The 17,167-nt window shown below is 36.7% G+C and overlaps 1 protein-coding gene across 1 annotated transcript in view; it reads left to right on the forward strand.

Annotated features, from left to right (window-relative positions):
* LOC109839242 (ubinuclein-1-like) overlaps nt 1-10,659 on the forward strand; it is a 34,914-nt gene extending 24,255 nt beyond the window's left edge. Inside the window, exons 9-13 of the mRNA XM_020407670.1 lie at nt 6,420-6,545; nt 7,935-8,072; nt 8,307-8,357; nt 8,836-8,937; nt 9,936-10,659. Coding sequence (XP_020263259.1) covers nt 6,420-6,545; nt 7,935-8,072; nt 8,307-8,357; nt 8,836-8,937; nt 9,936-10,427 — 909 coding nt within the window. The 3' untranslated portion in view covers nt 10,428-10,659. The remainder of the gene's footprint in view (nt 1-6,419; nt 6,546-7,934; nt 8,073-8,306; nt 8,358-8,835; nt 8,938-9,935) is intronic.

The following is a 17,167-nucleotide window of genomic DNA, read 5'->3' on the forward strand; positions in this document are numbered from 1 at the left end:
ACGTTGCTACACGTTCTCATCCATAAGATATTGTTGATCTATATATATATAGTTCAGTTTCATGGGTATCCTACAACTATACGTTGCTACACGTTCTCATCCATAAGATATTGTTGATCTATATATATATAGTTCAGTTTCATGGGTATCCTACAACTATGACGTTGCTACACGTTCTCATCCATAAGATATTGTTGATCTATATATATATAGTTCAGTTTCATGGGTATCCTACAACTATGAAGTTACCAAAAATAGTTTCGCCGATTTAACTATTGCACCCTTTTATTTGATTAACCACATCTTTCTCATTCTTACCGTCTTGATAGATAATTGATCTTAAGTTAAGAAATTATTTACCTTAGAGGTATTTCTTAATGAGTTGTTTGTTCTCGTAGTTCCAACTATAAATCAAGATTGTGGAAAACGGTGCGAAGTGAAGCGACAAGGTGCTGCGTAGGTTTTTTTTGGGCTTAGGCAGGACTAGCGGGAATGTCGTGGAATCAAATTTTAATTTTTAATTTTTAATAGGGTAAAAATTTAAAAGAATAAGAAGGAATCAGGAAAAGAATCTGGAAATTATAAAACAAGCAAGTCAAAGGGGGAAAACCTATAAATTCATAGACGATGTTTATATAGATCCTGAGCATGAATAAATGGGTAATATGTAGATTCAACCACATAATATTATCAAAATATTATACATATTGTAACATGATAAACTAACATATAGTAGAGTATGTGCATCAAATAATCAACAAGTTAATAATCTAAAATGTGGATTATCAAAAGGAGAGCTTTTGGTACCCGCTGTTAGGTTTAGTAGCCTATTGGGGCTACTTTTCATGTCATTTCCAATTTTGGTTTGACTTTTTTGAGTGAAAAATGGCTAACAATCCAAAACGCTTAGGCGGATGCTTAGGCGCCGTCTTTTTTTCACTTTATAAAATACTATTACAAATATACCGGGCTTTAGAGATTTAATTGTCTTGAAACCTATTTGACAATTATTTTATTGAAAGTAGGGGTGGGCGTGGGTCGAATCGGTCTTGACTCATGAATTGGCCAGCTCGACTTTAGACCACTGGTTCATACCCGGGCCCAGGAGGGCATCGGTCGGCTGGGTCGAGGACTTTGTCTCTAGGCTTAGAGTTGGACCTAGTTTGGCCCACAGCCTGTATGAGGCTAGGTCGGGTTTGACCCGGGCCACAGCGGTTTGAGTTGAGGGTTGGCCCACATTCTTTTTTTATTCAAATTTTTTCAAATTTTTTGCTAGATTATTATGCATAATTTAAAAAACGAAACATGTAGTTTATCTTTTTGAAGTCTAAACCCTATAAATTTATAATCATTGATGAAATTATTTTAAAGGACAAGATTCATAATAATTTGAGCATTTTTAATTAATCAAAATGACTACAAATATTCATTAGAATGCTAAATAGAGTTTAGAAAATCTCTATTATTACTAAAATTACAACTCAAACACCTGAAAATTGTAATTTTTAATTGATTTATTAAAATAACATCAACATATAATTATCACCGAAGGTGGGCCGGGCCGACCGGGCCTACTTCCTTGTCTCTATGTTTAGAGCGGAACCCCGTCCTGCCCACGGCTCGGTTGTATCACCAATCGAGTAGGGCCCGACCCATTGCGGGCCTAGTTTGGTCTTGACCAAGACCAGTTCGACATGCAGTTGAACTGGTCCATGCCCACCCTTAACTGACAGGAAGCCTTTCATCAAAATGTTCCTATTAATGCATCAGACAAAGATGAATTGATGATGTATACTAATAGAACAGAGAAAGAACTTGTTGCTCACAACGAATCTGTCAATAGGGAAATGAAAATGGTTTAATAGTATTAGTTAGCAACTTAGCTTTACATTAGATGCATCTTTCAAAAATGGATAAAATGTGACATGACTTTTTACATAGAGTTGATAGAAAGTCAAATACATTTGTTTCGAAGGCAAGGGTTTCAATGAAAGGGTAATAGGAAATTGACTTGAGGGAGGATATTGTAGATAAGGATGAAGAGAATGATCTTAGAAACACTAACCAATAACTTGACAAATTAAATCTCGCTTGTCTTTTAGCTGCCAGAAACTACTAACCAAAAATTTAACGCACCTTTTATTGAAACTCCAACTAATATATAACATCAAAATAAATATCAACCATTCTAACTGAAGACAAACGAATAAATGAAAATAAATGAATATATAAGATGGACACATCAGATCAGAATTTAGATTGGGTTCTAAAAACATCAAGCCAGAATCTCAAACTACTAGGGATTCTCCAAAAAAATTAGTTGAGTGGTTGAATGAAACAACTCTCAAAACTATTAAAGGCGGGGTCAGGAGGTGTATGAAAATTTGGCATGAACCAACCGTAAAGTTACAGTTTCACCTACTCAATTTTCATATACACTCTTGTATAAGCAATATTAAAGTACAAATTCACAACTATATTGCAATCATACAACACCCAGAATCTAAGGTATGACAGTTGAGTTCATAGAATTTAAAATAAAGAGCTGGAAAGCTTAAGGGAACAATATATTACATGCTGAAGTTCAAAATAAAAGTTTTTTAGTACATGACATTACATAAGTAGTCCAAAAGTACGACCAATACACCAAAATTGCTGAGCGTTTCTAACTAGTCTTCAAACTCACTTAATCGCACATTTGCACTTATTTGGTTTAGTACCTGTTGGGGATGTAAAGAAAAGTAGGGATGAGCAAGAGGCTTAGTAGTTAACCAATAAAAAGTCATGAATACAACCATAAGGGAATATGGAGGTGATATGATATGTCGACATGAAGTAGTAGATATCAATAGCTATTTGCATCATAATAGCATCAAGGATTAACATGAAGTTATGAACATCGAAAAGAATAAACAACTAGATATTCATGATTGTAAGTTCCCCTTTCGGTATATGTCAATACCACACATGCCTTTATATATACCCACCGGTGAGCGTCCTCACACAGGGACTTGGTCCCTATGGGACTTAATATAATAGTAATCATGCATCACCAATAATAATCCAAACAATTCAACACATACATGTCACTAATCAAGATGATCGAAAGTTGAGGCAAAACCACATATAATACCAATTTACCAAATTTCATGGTACGGATCAAATAGGACAGTTAAATAAACGAGCTATCGGCAACATTCCACACATGAATTGTTTCAAATAACAGTTTTTCGGAAGTAAAGAGAATACAAGTGAAATTCCATATTATAGAAAGAAAAACAAGAGAAGAGTCACCTACCGGTTGTGACGAACTGGACACCAACGATAATTTCCTTGGGAGTTCCTATATACGCATACATGCATACCCATATGAGATTCTAGATGACTAGTTCTTTTATTATTTTTCTAGCTTATAATTTATCTCATGGTATATGCTATGCTCGAGATGGTTACGCTCAACACTTATGATATGCACAAATAGCGAATGCAGTGTACTTGCTGCAGTTTGAGATGGATGGATGGGAGAGCAATTGACATCGAAATGCATGAAACTAGTGCCATTTGACTCTCACATGAGTCTACATTTTAGAACAATAAGTTATTTTCAAGATTAATGTGCATAGCTTAAGTTATATACAGAACATACAGGACATACGGATTGCAACTGTAGGCCATGTAGCAGATTTAAGTGCATAAATGATGGGTCAAATGATATCCATAATTAGTGAAACAATATTTAAAATTTTTCTATATAAGCCTAGTTTTTGAAACAAAAAGAAATTAGTGCATGCAAGCTTTCTAAAGAGAGTTTTGCTCCATACAACATGAAAGAGTAAGGATTTTAGACTCATGCCAAGAGCAGAATTTACTTCCTCATCTTATTAACTCTTTCAGATATAATTCGCTATCAGCTATCAAAATTCAAACACAAATGTGATAAAGATAATTTAACAAACCTAGTATCAAACTATAAAATTTTATTTACTCAAGCATAAACAGAAATTGAGATACATGCAAACACTCCCAAGAGGGCAGACTGTGTATCATGTACACGTACACATACATTGAATTAAATCACAAGTTCGAACTAGTAAATGATCTTAGAATTGGATAAAATTGGACTCAAATGAAAGATATGGATGTCTAGTTTTGGAATATCTCATTAGATTGTAGTTATGACTAACATTCATGGAAATATGGTTAAGATAGTGCATGTGTGACACAGAGCACCATCACACAAATTCTAGTGTACATGAGTTAGATTTGATCATAAATTAGAGATAGCAAAAGATATCAAAATGACCCAAACTAAATTCAAAAAGAAAGTCACATCAGTCTAGTTTAAGGAATAACAAGAATTTAGTGCACTCAAGATATATATTGAGAGTCATGCTCTCTATAGTGAACATGTCCTGTTTCAGACACATGCGTCCACTTCTGCTAAGCATTCGAGATAGAAAATGATATCCAAATTTGACCAAACCAAGTTCAACAAAAAGATGCACGAGTACAAATTTCAAAATAAAAAATTTCAATTAAAAAATGACATTGCTAGAGAAAGTTATGGCCAAAATACTAACAAGGTATGCTGCAGAAATTTTTTCAGTACGGGATTATGCTTCGAATATCGACATGCAAGTCATACCATCACCAGTCGGAGCATACCCACTATAATCTGAACTTAGGGAGATGGAAAACAGAAATGACCATGTTTTTACATGTTCTTAAGCACAAAGATCACACTTTTATCCTTGCTTATTGACATTCATGAACCATTCTTTGCTCTAACCTTATATGCAAGCATGAATTTAACTAAAATTGCACATTGCATGATCAAAACAGCTATCAACCATGGGAAGCTCAGATTTGCACTTGTTTGAATCATTAAAACATAAATAGAGTGAAATTTTACCTAGGGGATGTCCAAATCTCCTCTTTTGCCAAGCTTCAATGCCTTTCCTAGGCTATCTCGAGCTTGTTCTTCTTCTTCTTTTTTTTTTCTTTTGAGAAGATGAATGATGAAAAAATGGGGGGAGTTGCTGCAAGATGAGGCCAGCCTAGAGGTGGAGGAGGGGAGAGAGGGTTTGGAAAATTCTTCTTGAAAATGAAAGTCAGAGAGAGAGAGATAGAGAGAGTGGGGTTTATATAGACATGACATGTGAGCTTTGGGAATGGAAATATAGGTAATTTGGAGGGTTTATTTGCAAAGTTCTCTTCCACTCATGGCTGACCAAATTATTTAAATGTGTTATTTAGAGAGTTTTAAAATACATATTTATCAAATTTGATTAACTTTAATCATGGTCTAAAACATGGTTCGTTAGGGTTCCCATGCTAGGTTTAATATGTATACTATAACTTAGTTAACTCTATCCTAAGTGAGAAATTAGCTAACTTAGTATCCTCGTACCAGAAGATTATATGAGACAAAAGAAAGAAAAAGGAAAATGCTGGTTCATGGACCGGTATCAGTAACAGTATTTGATCATCAGAATGAAAGAAAACAAATAAAAGATTTTGCGATGTTACACTAAAGCTGTCATAATTATTTGGATAGAATGCTAGTGTATGTATATGTATGCTGTGACCATGTGTGGTTACTACTTGGACTCATTTAGGTCCATGTACTAAGAACCCAACGGATTGGTTAGGTGTGTCAAAGAATATAAGCGCAGAATTAACTCTCCCCATGCATCAGCAGGCAGTAGTCTGGTTTAGGTCCAAATCTATGACTCATGCGGAGTTTAGATCCTTGGTTTTTGTCTACATAACCGAAATCCAGCAGCTCTGGCAACCTCTCGCATATGGAAGAGATAGATCATGTGAAGCCTGTCCTAGTTATTCAAGAGCTTCATTACAAATTGATGAGATTTTGAACAGATAGGAGTGAGAGGATAAAAAGGAATGGAGAGTTGTACTTATGTTAAAAACAGTACATGGAGCTCTCTTCATCTTGTTGCACTATGGTGAGTGTGTTCATCATGCTTGATGATTTATGTTCTGGGGTACAAGGCTGGAATCATCTAAATAACTGGAAAATAGACCTCTATCAACGTTTTATACACAACATTTCCCATGTTGATGTTTGTGAAGATTTAATCTTCTGTTTCCTCTTATGTTCTACCACATTTTACTGGACACTGATTGTTTCATGCCTATTTGACATTTTTCTCTGATCATCTTTACACTATGAATTACTCAGTATACTGATTAGCTACATGATTACTCATATGTAGAATCAAGAATGGTTTGTCCTATTAGTAAGTGCTAATGTAATTAATCTGCTGGAAAGTGATAGACTGATCTCTCTTAATATTTGTAGGAATTTTCTTTAAATTAGGTTTCTAGGATCTCTCATGGCTGCCATTCTATCAAAATTTAGTGTTGATTGTTGGGTAATTATCTATTGTCTTTTGCAGAGAAAACTGAGAGCACTCGTTGAATCAGGTCAATCAGCAAAACAGGAGAAAGTTGACAGATTCCGACAAATAAAACAGGACGTCAATGAAATGATAAAGACACGTCTATCATACTTGAAGTCCATGGTATCTTTATGGTTTGGCTTCGTCATGCTTTTTTGGAATTTAATTAGACTGTAGAATTAACAGTTTATTTTTGCTATGGTAAAATCCTTGGATGTTTACTGCAATAACGTACATTATTGAGTGCAGCATGCTTAACATTTAGTCTTGGGAGTTGCTTTGCATTTGTTAGAAGTAATTGTTTTTGTTAAGGGTTCTTTTGTTGCATGTTGATAAAAACATGATCTGATGAGCCTCAAATTTTGATCAATGGTACCTTCACAATATGATGCTCACCTATTAAGCCCCAAAATATTATTAGTCTTTCATTTGTTTTTTTTTCACAGAAGTAATGCCTCTTCTTATCCACCTATAGTTGCTGTATTCTCCTTTCTATGTAAGAATCCTGTTCAACATGAGAGGGCTCTTTCTACCCATTCTTTCAATTCCCCTGTCCTTTCAGCCTCTCTCCACCCACCTAATCTTTCTCATTTGTTTGACTCTTCCACACAACCTCCTTTTCCTTTTCTCTTCTTCCATGTTAAAGTTCTTTTCTTCCATAGACATCCGATAGAGTTCCCTATTCCTAGGAAAATGATGCTTACACATTGCATTAAAATTCAGGAAACATTATAAATGATAATGGATGTGCAATACATATTTGATGTCATATTTAATAACTCTCTTTTGATACATATGTCTCTGGGTCATGTATTGAGGCTAAGTTATTTGAAATAACTCTCTTAATTGATTTTGGAACCTAGGGGACTAGGTTCTGTTTAAGGACAGATTGAAAGGTAGATTTTGATTCAGAATGGGGTAAGTTTTTGGCAGTAGGATTCACCGAGCCAGGAATGGGAACTAGAACAGTTGTGGGAAAATGTTTGTTATACGACATTAAGGCCTTGTAAAGCTAGAAGAGTAAACAAAATATAGAAGTTGTGCATTATTGCAAGAGTAATTTATGTAATCTTATATTGCAAGAGTAATGTATGGAATCTTATATTCCATCAAGAGTTAGGCTAATTTCAACAGAGAATTGGAATTATAACTCTAGGATAATTCTCAAAAGCAGGATGGTATATGCATAAAGATTTTCAAAAGATATCAATGTTATGCAGCCTTAGCTCCTTGTCCCCAACTCTTTTTATTTGCAGGAGTTGGTCTTAACTGTTGGCTAACTCTTGCCACCAAACACAGCCCAAGAATTAGCCGCAGGTGATCCTTACCATGGTGACACGAAAGTTAAGATGAAACAATCTGGTGTGGCACTGAATAAGTGAGTCCCACATGTGGTTGATGCATCAAGAATAAACTTTGCTAGGGTCTAATATCAAAGTATGGAGTCTGCTAAGCATTTATTTCCTAAAAATGTTTTGTGCATTCAAATGTAATTGTTTCTCTGCTCAACAGATACCTGAGCGGCATGATGGTTCTGCTGATGATTTTCAAGAAGTAAATGGCGGCGATGAAAAGAAAGCTCTAAGAAAGCATGGTATGGATTTTGCATTGGAAGACAAGATATGTGAGCTCTATGAATTGTATGTTGAGGTGAGAAATTATATACTTCTACGTCATTGTTTGTTCTTAAGAGGGAGAGCAGGGTCAAAAGAAAACTATTGATAGACATCGATGTTTATTTTTTCTTTCACTTTCTTTCTTTTTTCTTTTTCATTATTTTTGTCAAGAAGGCTGTTGCTATCAGGTTAATTTTTTTTTATTTTACTTCCACTACCTTTGTTATAACTGGATACATGTGTTTGTATATACTTTTGTTTTCTCCAGGGGATGGACGATGACAAACATCCTCAAAGCAGGAAGAAGCTCTATCAAGAGGTAACTCAATTCCTCCATATTGCAGATTTTTTTGGGTGCTTTTAAACCACTGTAACTATATCTCTCTCTGTATGGAATTGTGTAACCAACTTTTTTAGTCAATAAAATTCAGAGAATTCAGAAGTACACGTTTTTTGATACTTCTTGAAGCTCTGTTGCTTGGCTTCATGGTTTCATCCATGTGTGAACTTTTTTCTTTATTGGCGCTGCTTTTCTGTTGTTTACTTTCCTGCCGTTCTACCCTTTTTTCTTTACATGTTCTTTTAACTTGTAATCCTCAGAGTAAGTCTCGCTTGGAAGCTTTTACTTGTAAAGCTACCTGTACCTTTATGGTAATAGCTTGCCTGGTTAATTTTTAATTTGAAGGGAAGCAGATCCCACTGGTGAAGCCTGTTATCTGTCAATTGACATTTACCATTTCCTTCATATTGAAAACAGCAGTTTCAATTTCTTATTAGATTTGCGTTTCTGGTTTCAGCTCGCCGAGTTGTGGCCAAATGGTTATATGGATAGTAATGGGATTAAAGATGCTATATTCAGATCAAAGGAGCGAAGGAGACAAAGAATTTATAGAGATAAGGTCCTTTACCCATCTTAATAATCTTTGTCGATTTATTTTAATAAATGTTCTTTTTATCCAAGCTCTGTCTGTCTTGTCCACTGGTTTATGTTTCCTTATTAATGGATGTTTCTGTTGAGTGATCCACCAATTTCCTTATTATGGATGAAGCTGTTGATTGATCCCCCAAGTAGTTGAAGTAGAATTATCTCTGTTACGAGCACGCACAGACACATGCATATACTTGTATGTATATGTATATCTAGATACACACCACACACCCACACACAGCCGTCAGTGCTTGTATTTTCTCAGTATTGTTAATTCTATTTCAAAGGCATCAATTTAAGAAAGGGTTAACTACAGAAAACCCCCCATGAACTTTTAGGGAGTTGCAGTAAATGCCCATCAAGTTTTATTGTTGCACTAAACCCCTACAAACCCCCAACCCCCCAACCCCAATTGTTTTATTCACTAAATTTTACATGAAATTTTCTCATTTAATTTCCAAGTTAGCATCATTGATTCTGACATCTCATGTGGCGAGCATGTGCCTAATAAAAAGATGAAATAATTCGTTAGTCAGGAAAAATTAGCTATTTTTCCTTTTTAATAAAAGGGTATTTTTTGGGACTAACAAGGAATTATCTGTCGTTTTTTTTGTCCTGTGCTTACCGGTGACACGTTAGAGTTGATGATGCTAATATGGGGATTAAAAGATAAATTTTCATATAAGATTTAGTGAAATAAAACAGCCCATGGGGGTTATGTGCAACTCCCAGATGTTCATGGGGATTTAATGTTATAAAAAAGTTGATGGGGTTTACTGCAATTCCCCGGAAATTCATGGGTGCTTTCTGTAATTAACCCTTTGAACATATTACACAGTGAAACATGCAACTGACCTGAAACCTGTGATATCATTAATATATACACAGACAATCCTCTCTCGCTTTGGTTATCATCTCCGTTACATGCATAAAGAAAATCCTTCGGTTTCACGTGTTTCATTTTGTCAGGCTCGTGAAGAGGAAAGGATCAAGAGGAAGAAGCTGGCTGCTGCATCTAGGGCAGAGGGAACGAGTCTTGGTGCTCAAGCAAGACCAGCCACAGAGTCTACTGCTGTAGTACTTGGGCCTCAAGAAAAGAATACAGCCGATCAGCCTGTTTCATCTTCAGTCAGAACTCTTGAACCATCATCAGTATCAAGTGATGCTGTACATCATCATATATCCAAGCACCATGACAAGGCTCGACTAAGTAGTAGCACCACGAACATGATTCTAGGCGACGGAAGCAAAATAATTGTTGCAGATGCAAAGAAAAAGATGAAGAGGAAGCCAGAATTAGACTTAGGAGAAATCCATGCTCATCCAACGAAACTCCCCTCACAGCTAGGAAAGGAGAAGCCCAGTTCTCATAAGCAAACTGAGGATCTCAATGCAGTTGACAAGCTTAAACCGAACCTTAATTTACCTGCTGCACCGGTTTCATCTGACCAGCAGAGCTAATTCTAGAAGCAGGATTAGATGGACGTACGTGTTTCTTCTTTGTTTATTATGCCCTCTAATGTAAGTTTAGAGGTAAGTAATATATGGTCTTCATGCGCTGAAGTTATTAGACGGATTCATTGTGAGCATTTGCTTTATATTGCAGAAGTTGCGTAATGTGAAAATGCAGTTTGCTTAATCATTATTTAAAGGATTTAATGCGGGGCATCGGTGATGCCTTCGTTCATGGCAAGTTACCTTAGTTCCAATTTTCTACTTTTAGCTGCTTTCGAGCTGTTTTTGGCCCTTTTCTGTGGAGTTCCTCCACGAATTGGGTCTCCTTTGTAAATCCTGTTGTGCGCGGCGCGGAAGCGGGACAAACCAAACGGGCGTGCTTCGAGAACCAAATCAAACAAACGTCGAGATAAAGGCCAAACAAATCATAAACGGTACAAATCCAAACACAATAGTTTTACGTGGTTCGGTAAATTGCCTACGTCCACGGGACAAGAAGGGGATAATGTTTTTCACTAATAGGGAATAAGAGTACAAATTGAGATTATAAAACGCTTAAACCAATTAACTAATCTTACCAACAAATCTCTTAATCTCTCCAAATAAACTCTCAAACAATTGCTCAGAAAAACTCTCTTTTTTTTGAGCTCCAAATATCCCTAAACCAAACTCCAAACAAAGCCAAAGAAACCCTAATTCGTATGTTGGTATTTATAGCAAACATCAAACCCAATAATAACAGGTAACACAAAACAGACTCTGACCCGATTGGCGGTCGACCGCCCAAAACTCGCGGTCGACCGCGATCCACGACAGAGACAAATTCGCTTACAGGGGAATTGTGGTAGACCGCGGCGGTCGACCGTGCCAAATCCAGACTCCCACTCTGGTTAGTGCACGTTCGCGGTCGACCGGCCTTGCGCCGCGGTGGACCGCGCATCACCCAAAACGATTCCTGCGCCTCTAAACCTGTTCTGATCCAAAATTTCTCGCCGATTCTACAATTGGCGCGAAAGCGGACAACCAAACGGGCGTGTTTCAAAAACCAAATCAAACAAACGTCGAGATAAATGCCAAACAAATAAAAAACAACGACACAAATCCAAACACAATAGTTTTACGTGGTTCGGCAAATTGCCTACGTCCACGGGGTAAGAAGGGGATGAGGTTTTTCACTAATGGAGAATAAGAGTACAAATTAAGATTACAAAACGCTCAAACTAATCAACTAATTTCACCAACAAATCTCTTAATGTCTCCAAATAAATCCTCAAACAATTGCTCAGAAAAACTCTCTTTTTTCTGAGCTCCAAATATCCCCAAACCAATCTCCAAACAAAACCAAAGAAACCCTAATTCGTATGTTGGTATTTATAGCAAACACCAAACCCAATAAGAACAGGAAACACAAAACAGACCCTGACCCGATTGGCGGTTGATCGTCCAAAGCTCGCGGTCGACCGCGATCCAGCGACAGAGACCAAATTCGCCTACAGGGTCTCGCGGTCCTGGCTTGTGCACGTTCGCGGTCGACCGACCTTGCGCCGCGGTCGACCGCGCAGCACCCAAAACAACTCCTGCGCCTCCAAACCTGTTCTGATCCAAAATTTCTCGCCGATTCTACAATTCTCCACCTCGGCGAAGTTTCTTCCAAAAACTGAGCCGACACCAACTAAAACAAATGCCTTACTTGTTGCGTCCAGTAAGAAGTGAAACTATTCACGATAACGGACTCAATCCACAACAAGTCGAGACCCAAACGGGAGTGTGAACACTCTCTCAAACGTCGATGTCTCTCACCAAATCGGCTGCATCAAAACTGACTGCCTACGTATCCTCTTGCCCAAGGAATCAAGCATTCACGTAGTTCATCCAATGGCCTTCAAAAGGCCCTCAATCCAATAGAAGAGTCTGCAACTCTTCACCAATATCATCTGCATCCAAAATCCAAATGATCCCCACTCTGTGTCACCTCAACTGGAATCCCAAACGATGTAGTATGATCTGAAGTATATGGAGTAAACTCCACCCAACATGGAGTAGCATCACCCTCCACCTGCTGCGATATCCAAACGACCTGATCAACACTCTTTACCTGCCAAGAGTTCAATGTGACATACCTGCTCAGAACAAAATCAGAAGCTTCCAAACGATAATCAACCGAGCCTCTGAATCCCAAACGTGCAATCAGATCAAATTTCACATCCTCGATGTGGCTAAATACCGGGTAACCAAATATCCGACGCCAACCAAATTCTGAAGTAGCTCCACCAGATCCAATAACTCCAAATGCAACAGTCGGCGACCTATTACTAAGATGCCCGAAATATGTCGAACCTCCTAAAGCAGAAACAATGCTCGACAACCAACGCCGATCCCCTTCCAGAAAGAAACAACCAATCAAAAATATCATCTTATCTCGTCGACACAATGTTTCCTCTGCAATGAAGTTTCTCAAACTGCCATGAGCTCGGTACAAATGCAGAAATAGGTCCTTCTTGTACCTCCCGCTAAAATCAGAATGAAGTACCTTCACCTTCTACCAATACACTTCTTCAACTGTTGTTGACTACTAGGACTTCAAAACCAACGAGACTTGGTTGCAACCCACAAATGCCTAGTACAATCCCCAACATAGGAAACCGAAATACCAATTTACCTTCCAATGATGCCTCCTTGGAAGGCCCCTAAATGCCTGAATGAACACCAAATAGAAGACCCCTCAATCATCGAATAGAAGTGCCAAACTCCACCCCAGTCTCCTTGTTCATACCAACGTGCTCAAAGGACTTCAATATGCAGGTCAATGGCATTTCTCAATAATCCAATGCACTGTATCAACAAACAAATAACACGGCCTCAAATCCTTCTATCTCGGCCAACTATCTAAAAGCACCAACAAATGAAGAATAGATCCAAACTGATAAAGGATAGAATTTTACCTCCAATTGAAACCCTAACAAGAGTCTCGAAACGATCTCACCCGGCACGTTGGCAACGAGATCCACAAATAGGAAAAATCCCACCTTTATCTCCAACCGAAGCCTTCGAAGAGCCTCCAAAGCGATCTACTCCTCCAAATAGCCCAAGCGCCAACAAACCAATACGGAACAAACGAAGAATAGATCCAAACTGAAAAAGATAGGGTCTTTACAAAAAAGATCCCACATTTCTCGCCAAACGAAGTCCTAGCCGAACTTTCAAATTGATCTACTCCTCCAACAAAAAAAACCCTAGATATGGAATCTGGAGCTCTGATACTAATTTTTGTGCGCGGCGCGGAAGCGGGACAACCAAACGAGCGTGCTTCGAGAACCAAATCAAACAAACGTCGAGATAAAGGCCAAACAAATCAAAAATAACGGTACAAATCCAAACATAATAGTTTTACGTGGTTCGGCAAATTGCCTACGTACACGGGACAAGAAGGGGATAGGGTTTTTCACTAATAGAGAATAAGAGTACAAATTGAGATTACAAAACGCTCAAACCAATCAACTAATCTCACTAACAAATCTCTTAATCTATCCAAATAAACCCTCAAACAATTGCTCAGAAAAACTCTCCTTTTTCTGAGCTCCAAATATCCCTAAACCAATCTCCAAACAAAGCCAAAGAAACCCTAATTCGTATGTTGGTATTTATAGCAAACACCAAACCCAATAAGAACAGGAAACACAAAACAGACCCTGACCCGATTGGCGGTTAACCGCCCAAAGCTCGCGGTCGACCGTGATCCAGCGACAAAGACCAAATTCGTCTACAGGGTCTCGCGGTCGATCGCGCCAAATCCAGACTCCTACTCTGGCTTGTGCACGTTCGCGGTCGCGACCGGCCTTGCGCCGCGGTCGACCGCGCAGCACCCAAAACGACTCTTGTATCTCCAAACTTGTTATGATCCAAAATTTCTCGCCGATTCTACAAATCCTTATGGTAACTTCCAACCCCTTTAACTAATGAGCTGGTGATGTGTGGGCTGAAATAAAATGCAGGCAAAATGGGCTTCAAAGTAATGTGAAGGGGAAGGAGCAGGGAAAACTTAGGGGGTGTTGGTTTCATTTCCAAACAATAATAAACCTTTTCTAGTAGTAAAAAAAATCTATTTCTACCCCTTTCCACTGGTGTCTTAGAAGTTGGTTTTTGTTTTTGCTTTTTGTTTGGGCGTAAAAGTGTGGGGAGGAAATAATTTCTTCCACATTACCTGTTTGGTTCAAATGGCAAAACTAAGAAACCAAATAGGGAGGCAAACTTTTACCTCAGATTTTTTTTTTTTGTTTGTTTACAAATGAAACATCATAGGAAATATTGAATGTGGTGGCCATGGTGAGATTACCATCCAAATAAGACAAAAATTTCTTTCAACCATATTTTCTTTGAAAATTTGGTCCTAGCGATCCTAAAATTGATGCAACATTTATAGTAGCAGCCACAATACTATATAAAGAGGGAGCATGAGAAAAATATTTTGAGAATAAAATGAATAAAATCCTTTGTTGATAGAAAAAATTGTGAATAATTAAAAAAATTGTTGTGCTCACCGTTAGTCATGATCATCAATATATGACATTCCACTAATTCCTATTAATATTGTAGGCCGCAATACTCAACAAATTGAGAAAAAAAAAGTCTTCGCCATTATGATTTGCCTCGCCTAAATAATGATAATAGAAATTGGGGTTACATGTCTCAGAAATTCACACTCATCCATAGCACAATATGAACATAACAACTAAATCAGTTTCTAAAATAAGACCAAATAGTTATAACAGCTTTAAAAAAAAAGATAACTATTGAACTTGATAATACTTGAACTGAGCATGCAATAAAAGACCAAATCGATATTTTGAAGCATGCATCAGAGGAAAACAAATTATGGGGACTGAAATGATAATAATAAGAGCAAAATTAGAAATAGGTGATGCGTAGGCGGAGTTTACGAAAACTGTCAGTAACCACCAAATAGAACTCATAATGCACGAAATCAGTCAAAGCCAGAAATTATTTCAATATATTTTAAAAACTCATCTACATCCTCAAACCTCTGTTTCATTAGATCAAAACTAAAGAGACAATATGAAGTCTATGGGCTTAGATTTAGATCAATCGTCTTGGATTTGCCTCGCCTATACAATATAATGCCAATCTAGGCTACAATCAAAGGATTAACATTAATGAATGCCTTGCCTAAGCACTGTAAATACAGTTTAGGCTACATACAGTAATTGTTGCATATCAATAAATGTCATGCCTTTATATTGGAATTATAACGTACGCTGCATATTTTTAAAAGACAATAAATCATCAAAGCCACGTAACCATCAAAACATGAATCACCAAACTATCAAACTGTTGTAAATAAATAAATAAAAAAATTCAGCCACAAAATTGTGGGTGAAAAGCATCATAAATAGCAATACCGGTGCATATGCATAATGTGGGTGAAAAGCATCATAAATAGCAATACCGGTGCATTTCCTGAGATAACTTCTCAGTCCAATGAATCATATGTGCATGTTGAATTGAATATGACACTGCATCTACCTTCTCAAGGAACTTACTAAGCACATCATTATCATTATTTGACTTTCCTACCTTCTTCTTGCCATTGGACTTACCTTTGGTGTTAGAGGTGATACTAGCTTGTGATTTCTTGTTAGTAGGTTGTGAAGTTGTACTATGATCCTTTTCCAAGTCCTCAACATAAGTATTTTTGCCCAAACATAATCAGGTGTATCTTGTTCATCAACTTCAATACAATTATCACTGCCAAATATATCTGTTCCAATGTCACCTCTTGTTCTGTCATTACCCATGATAATTTGTAGGTTCCCAAAATGTACAAGAGGCTTATTAAAATAATCTTTTAGCTTAGAACTCCCACATTTCTTATCCTGTGTATAAGAATAATATATATATATATATATATATATATAGAGAGAGAGAGAGAGAGAGAGAGAGAGAGAGAGAGAGAGAGCAAAACTTGTGTCAACTTAAGTGGATAACAAAAAGTTGTCCACCAAACTTTTTAGGCACTCAAATTACCTAGGGATCCTTGCATGATATGAAAAGGTTTTTATATTAACTAGTATAGTGCACGTGCGTTGCACGTGGACATATTTGTTTTATGTTCTAATACTTTACACATTTCTTACAATTTAGATCATATACTTCTTTCAATCTTCTTAAGATTTAAGTTTTGAACTATATAGGAGTTTATCTGTAAAAAATTATGAAGTTTTAGTATTTTTCTATAAATATATGAAATTTCAATGGTCTTTGTGAAAATTATGAAGATCCATGGTTGTTTGTTAAAAAATTCAGGGTTATTTTGTGAACATTGGTAAATCATGAAATACCCAAAAGATACAATTTTTTTAATCTTAAAAGACATAGTTCTATTTACTTTATAATTTAAGATAATGAATGGCATTTAAAAACTACTGCTAGTTTTATGGGTAAATTTAGAATATAGTTTTGACATTAGGGAGGTAATTATAATATACTTATTATAAAAAAATTATCCAAAAGACAAAAATTACAAGTTTGTTCTTTACTTTTATGTTAAGTGTGTCATGCTATTCCAGTTTATATTAATTATCTTTATTTTTGCTAATCCATTATAACAAAATAAAATTCTCACTTTCACATTCTCTCTCTTCTATTATCATATAATTAGTAACATGCTAAAAAAATATCTACTCAGTTCATGATGGATAATACAATATTTCTCTCAAATCACAATTAAG

Source organism: Asparagus officinalis, chromosome 4, assembly GCF_001876935.1.
Source record: "Asparagus officinalis chromosome 4, Aspof.V1, whole genome shotgun sequence".
Lineage (NCBI taxonomy): Eukaryota > Viridiplantae > Streptophyta > Magnoliopsida > Asparagales > Asparagaceae > Asparagus > Asparagus officinalis.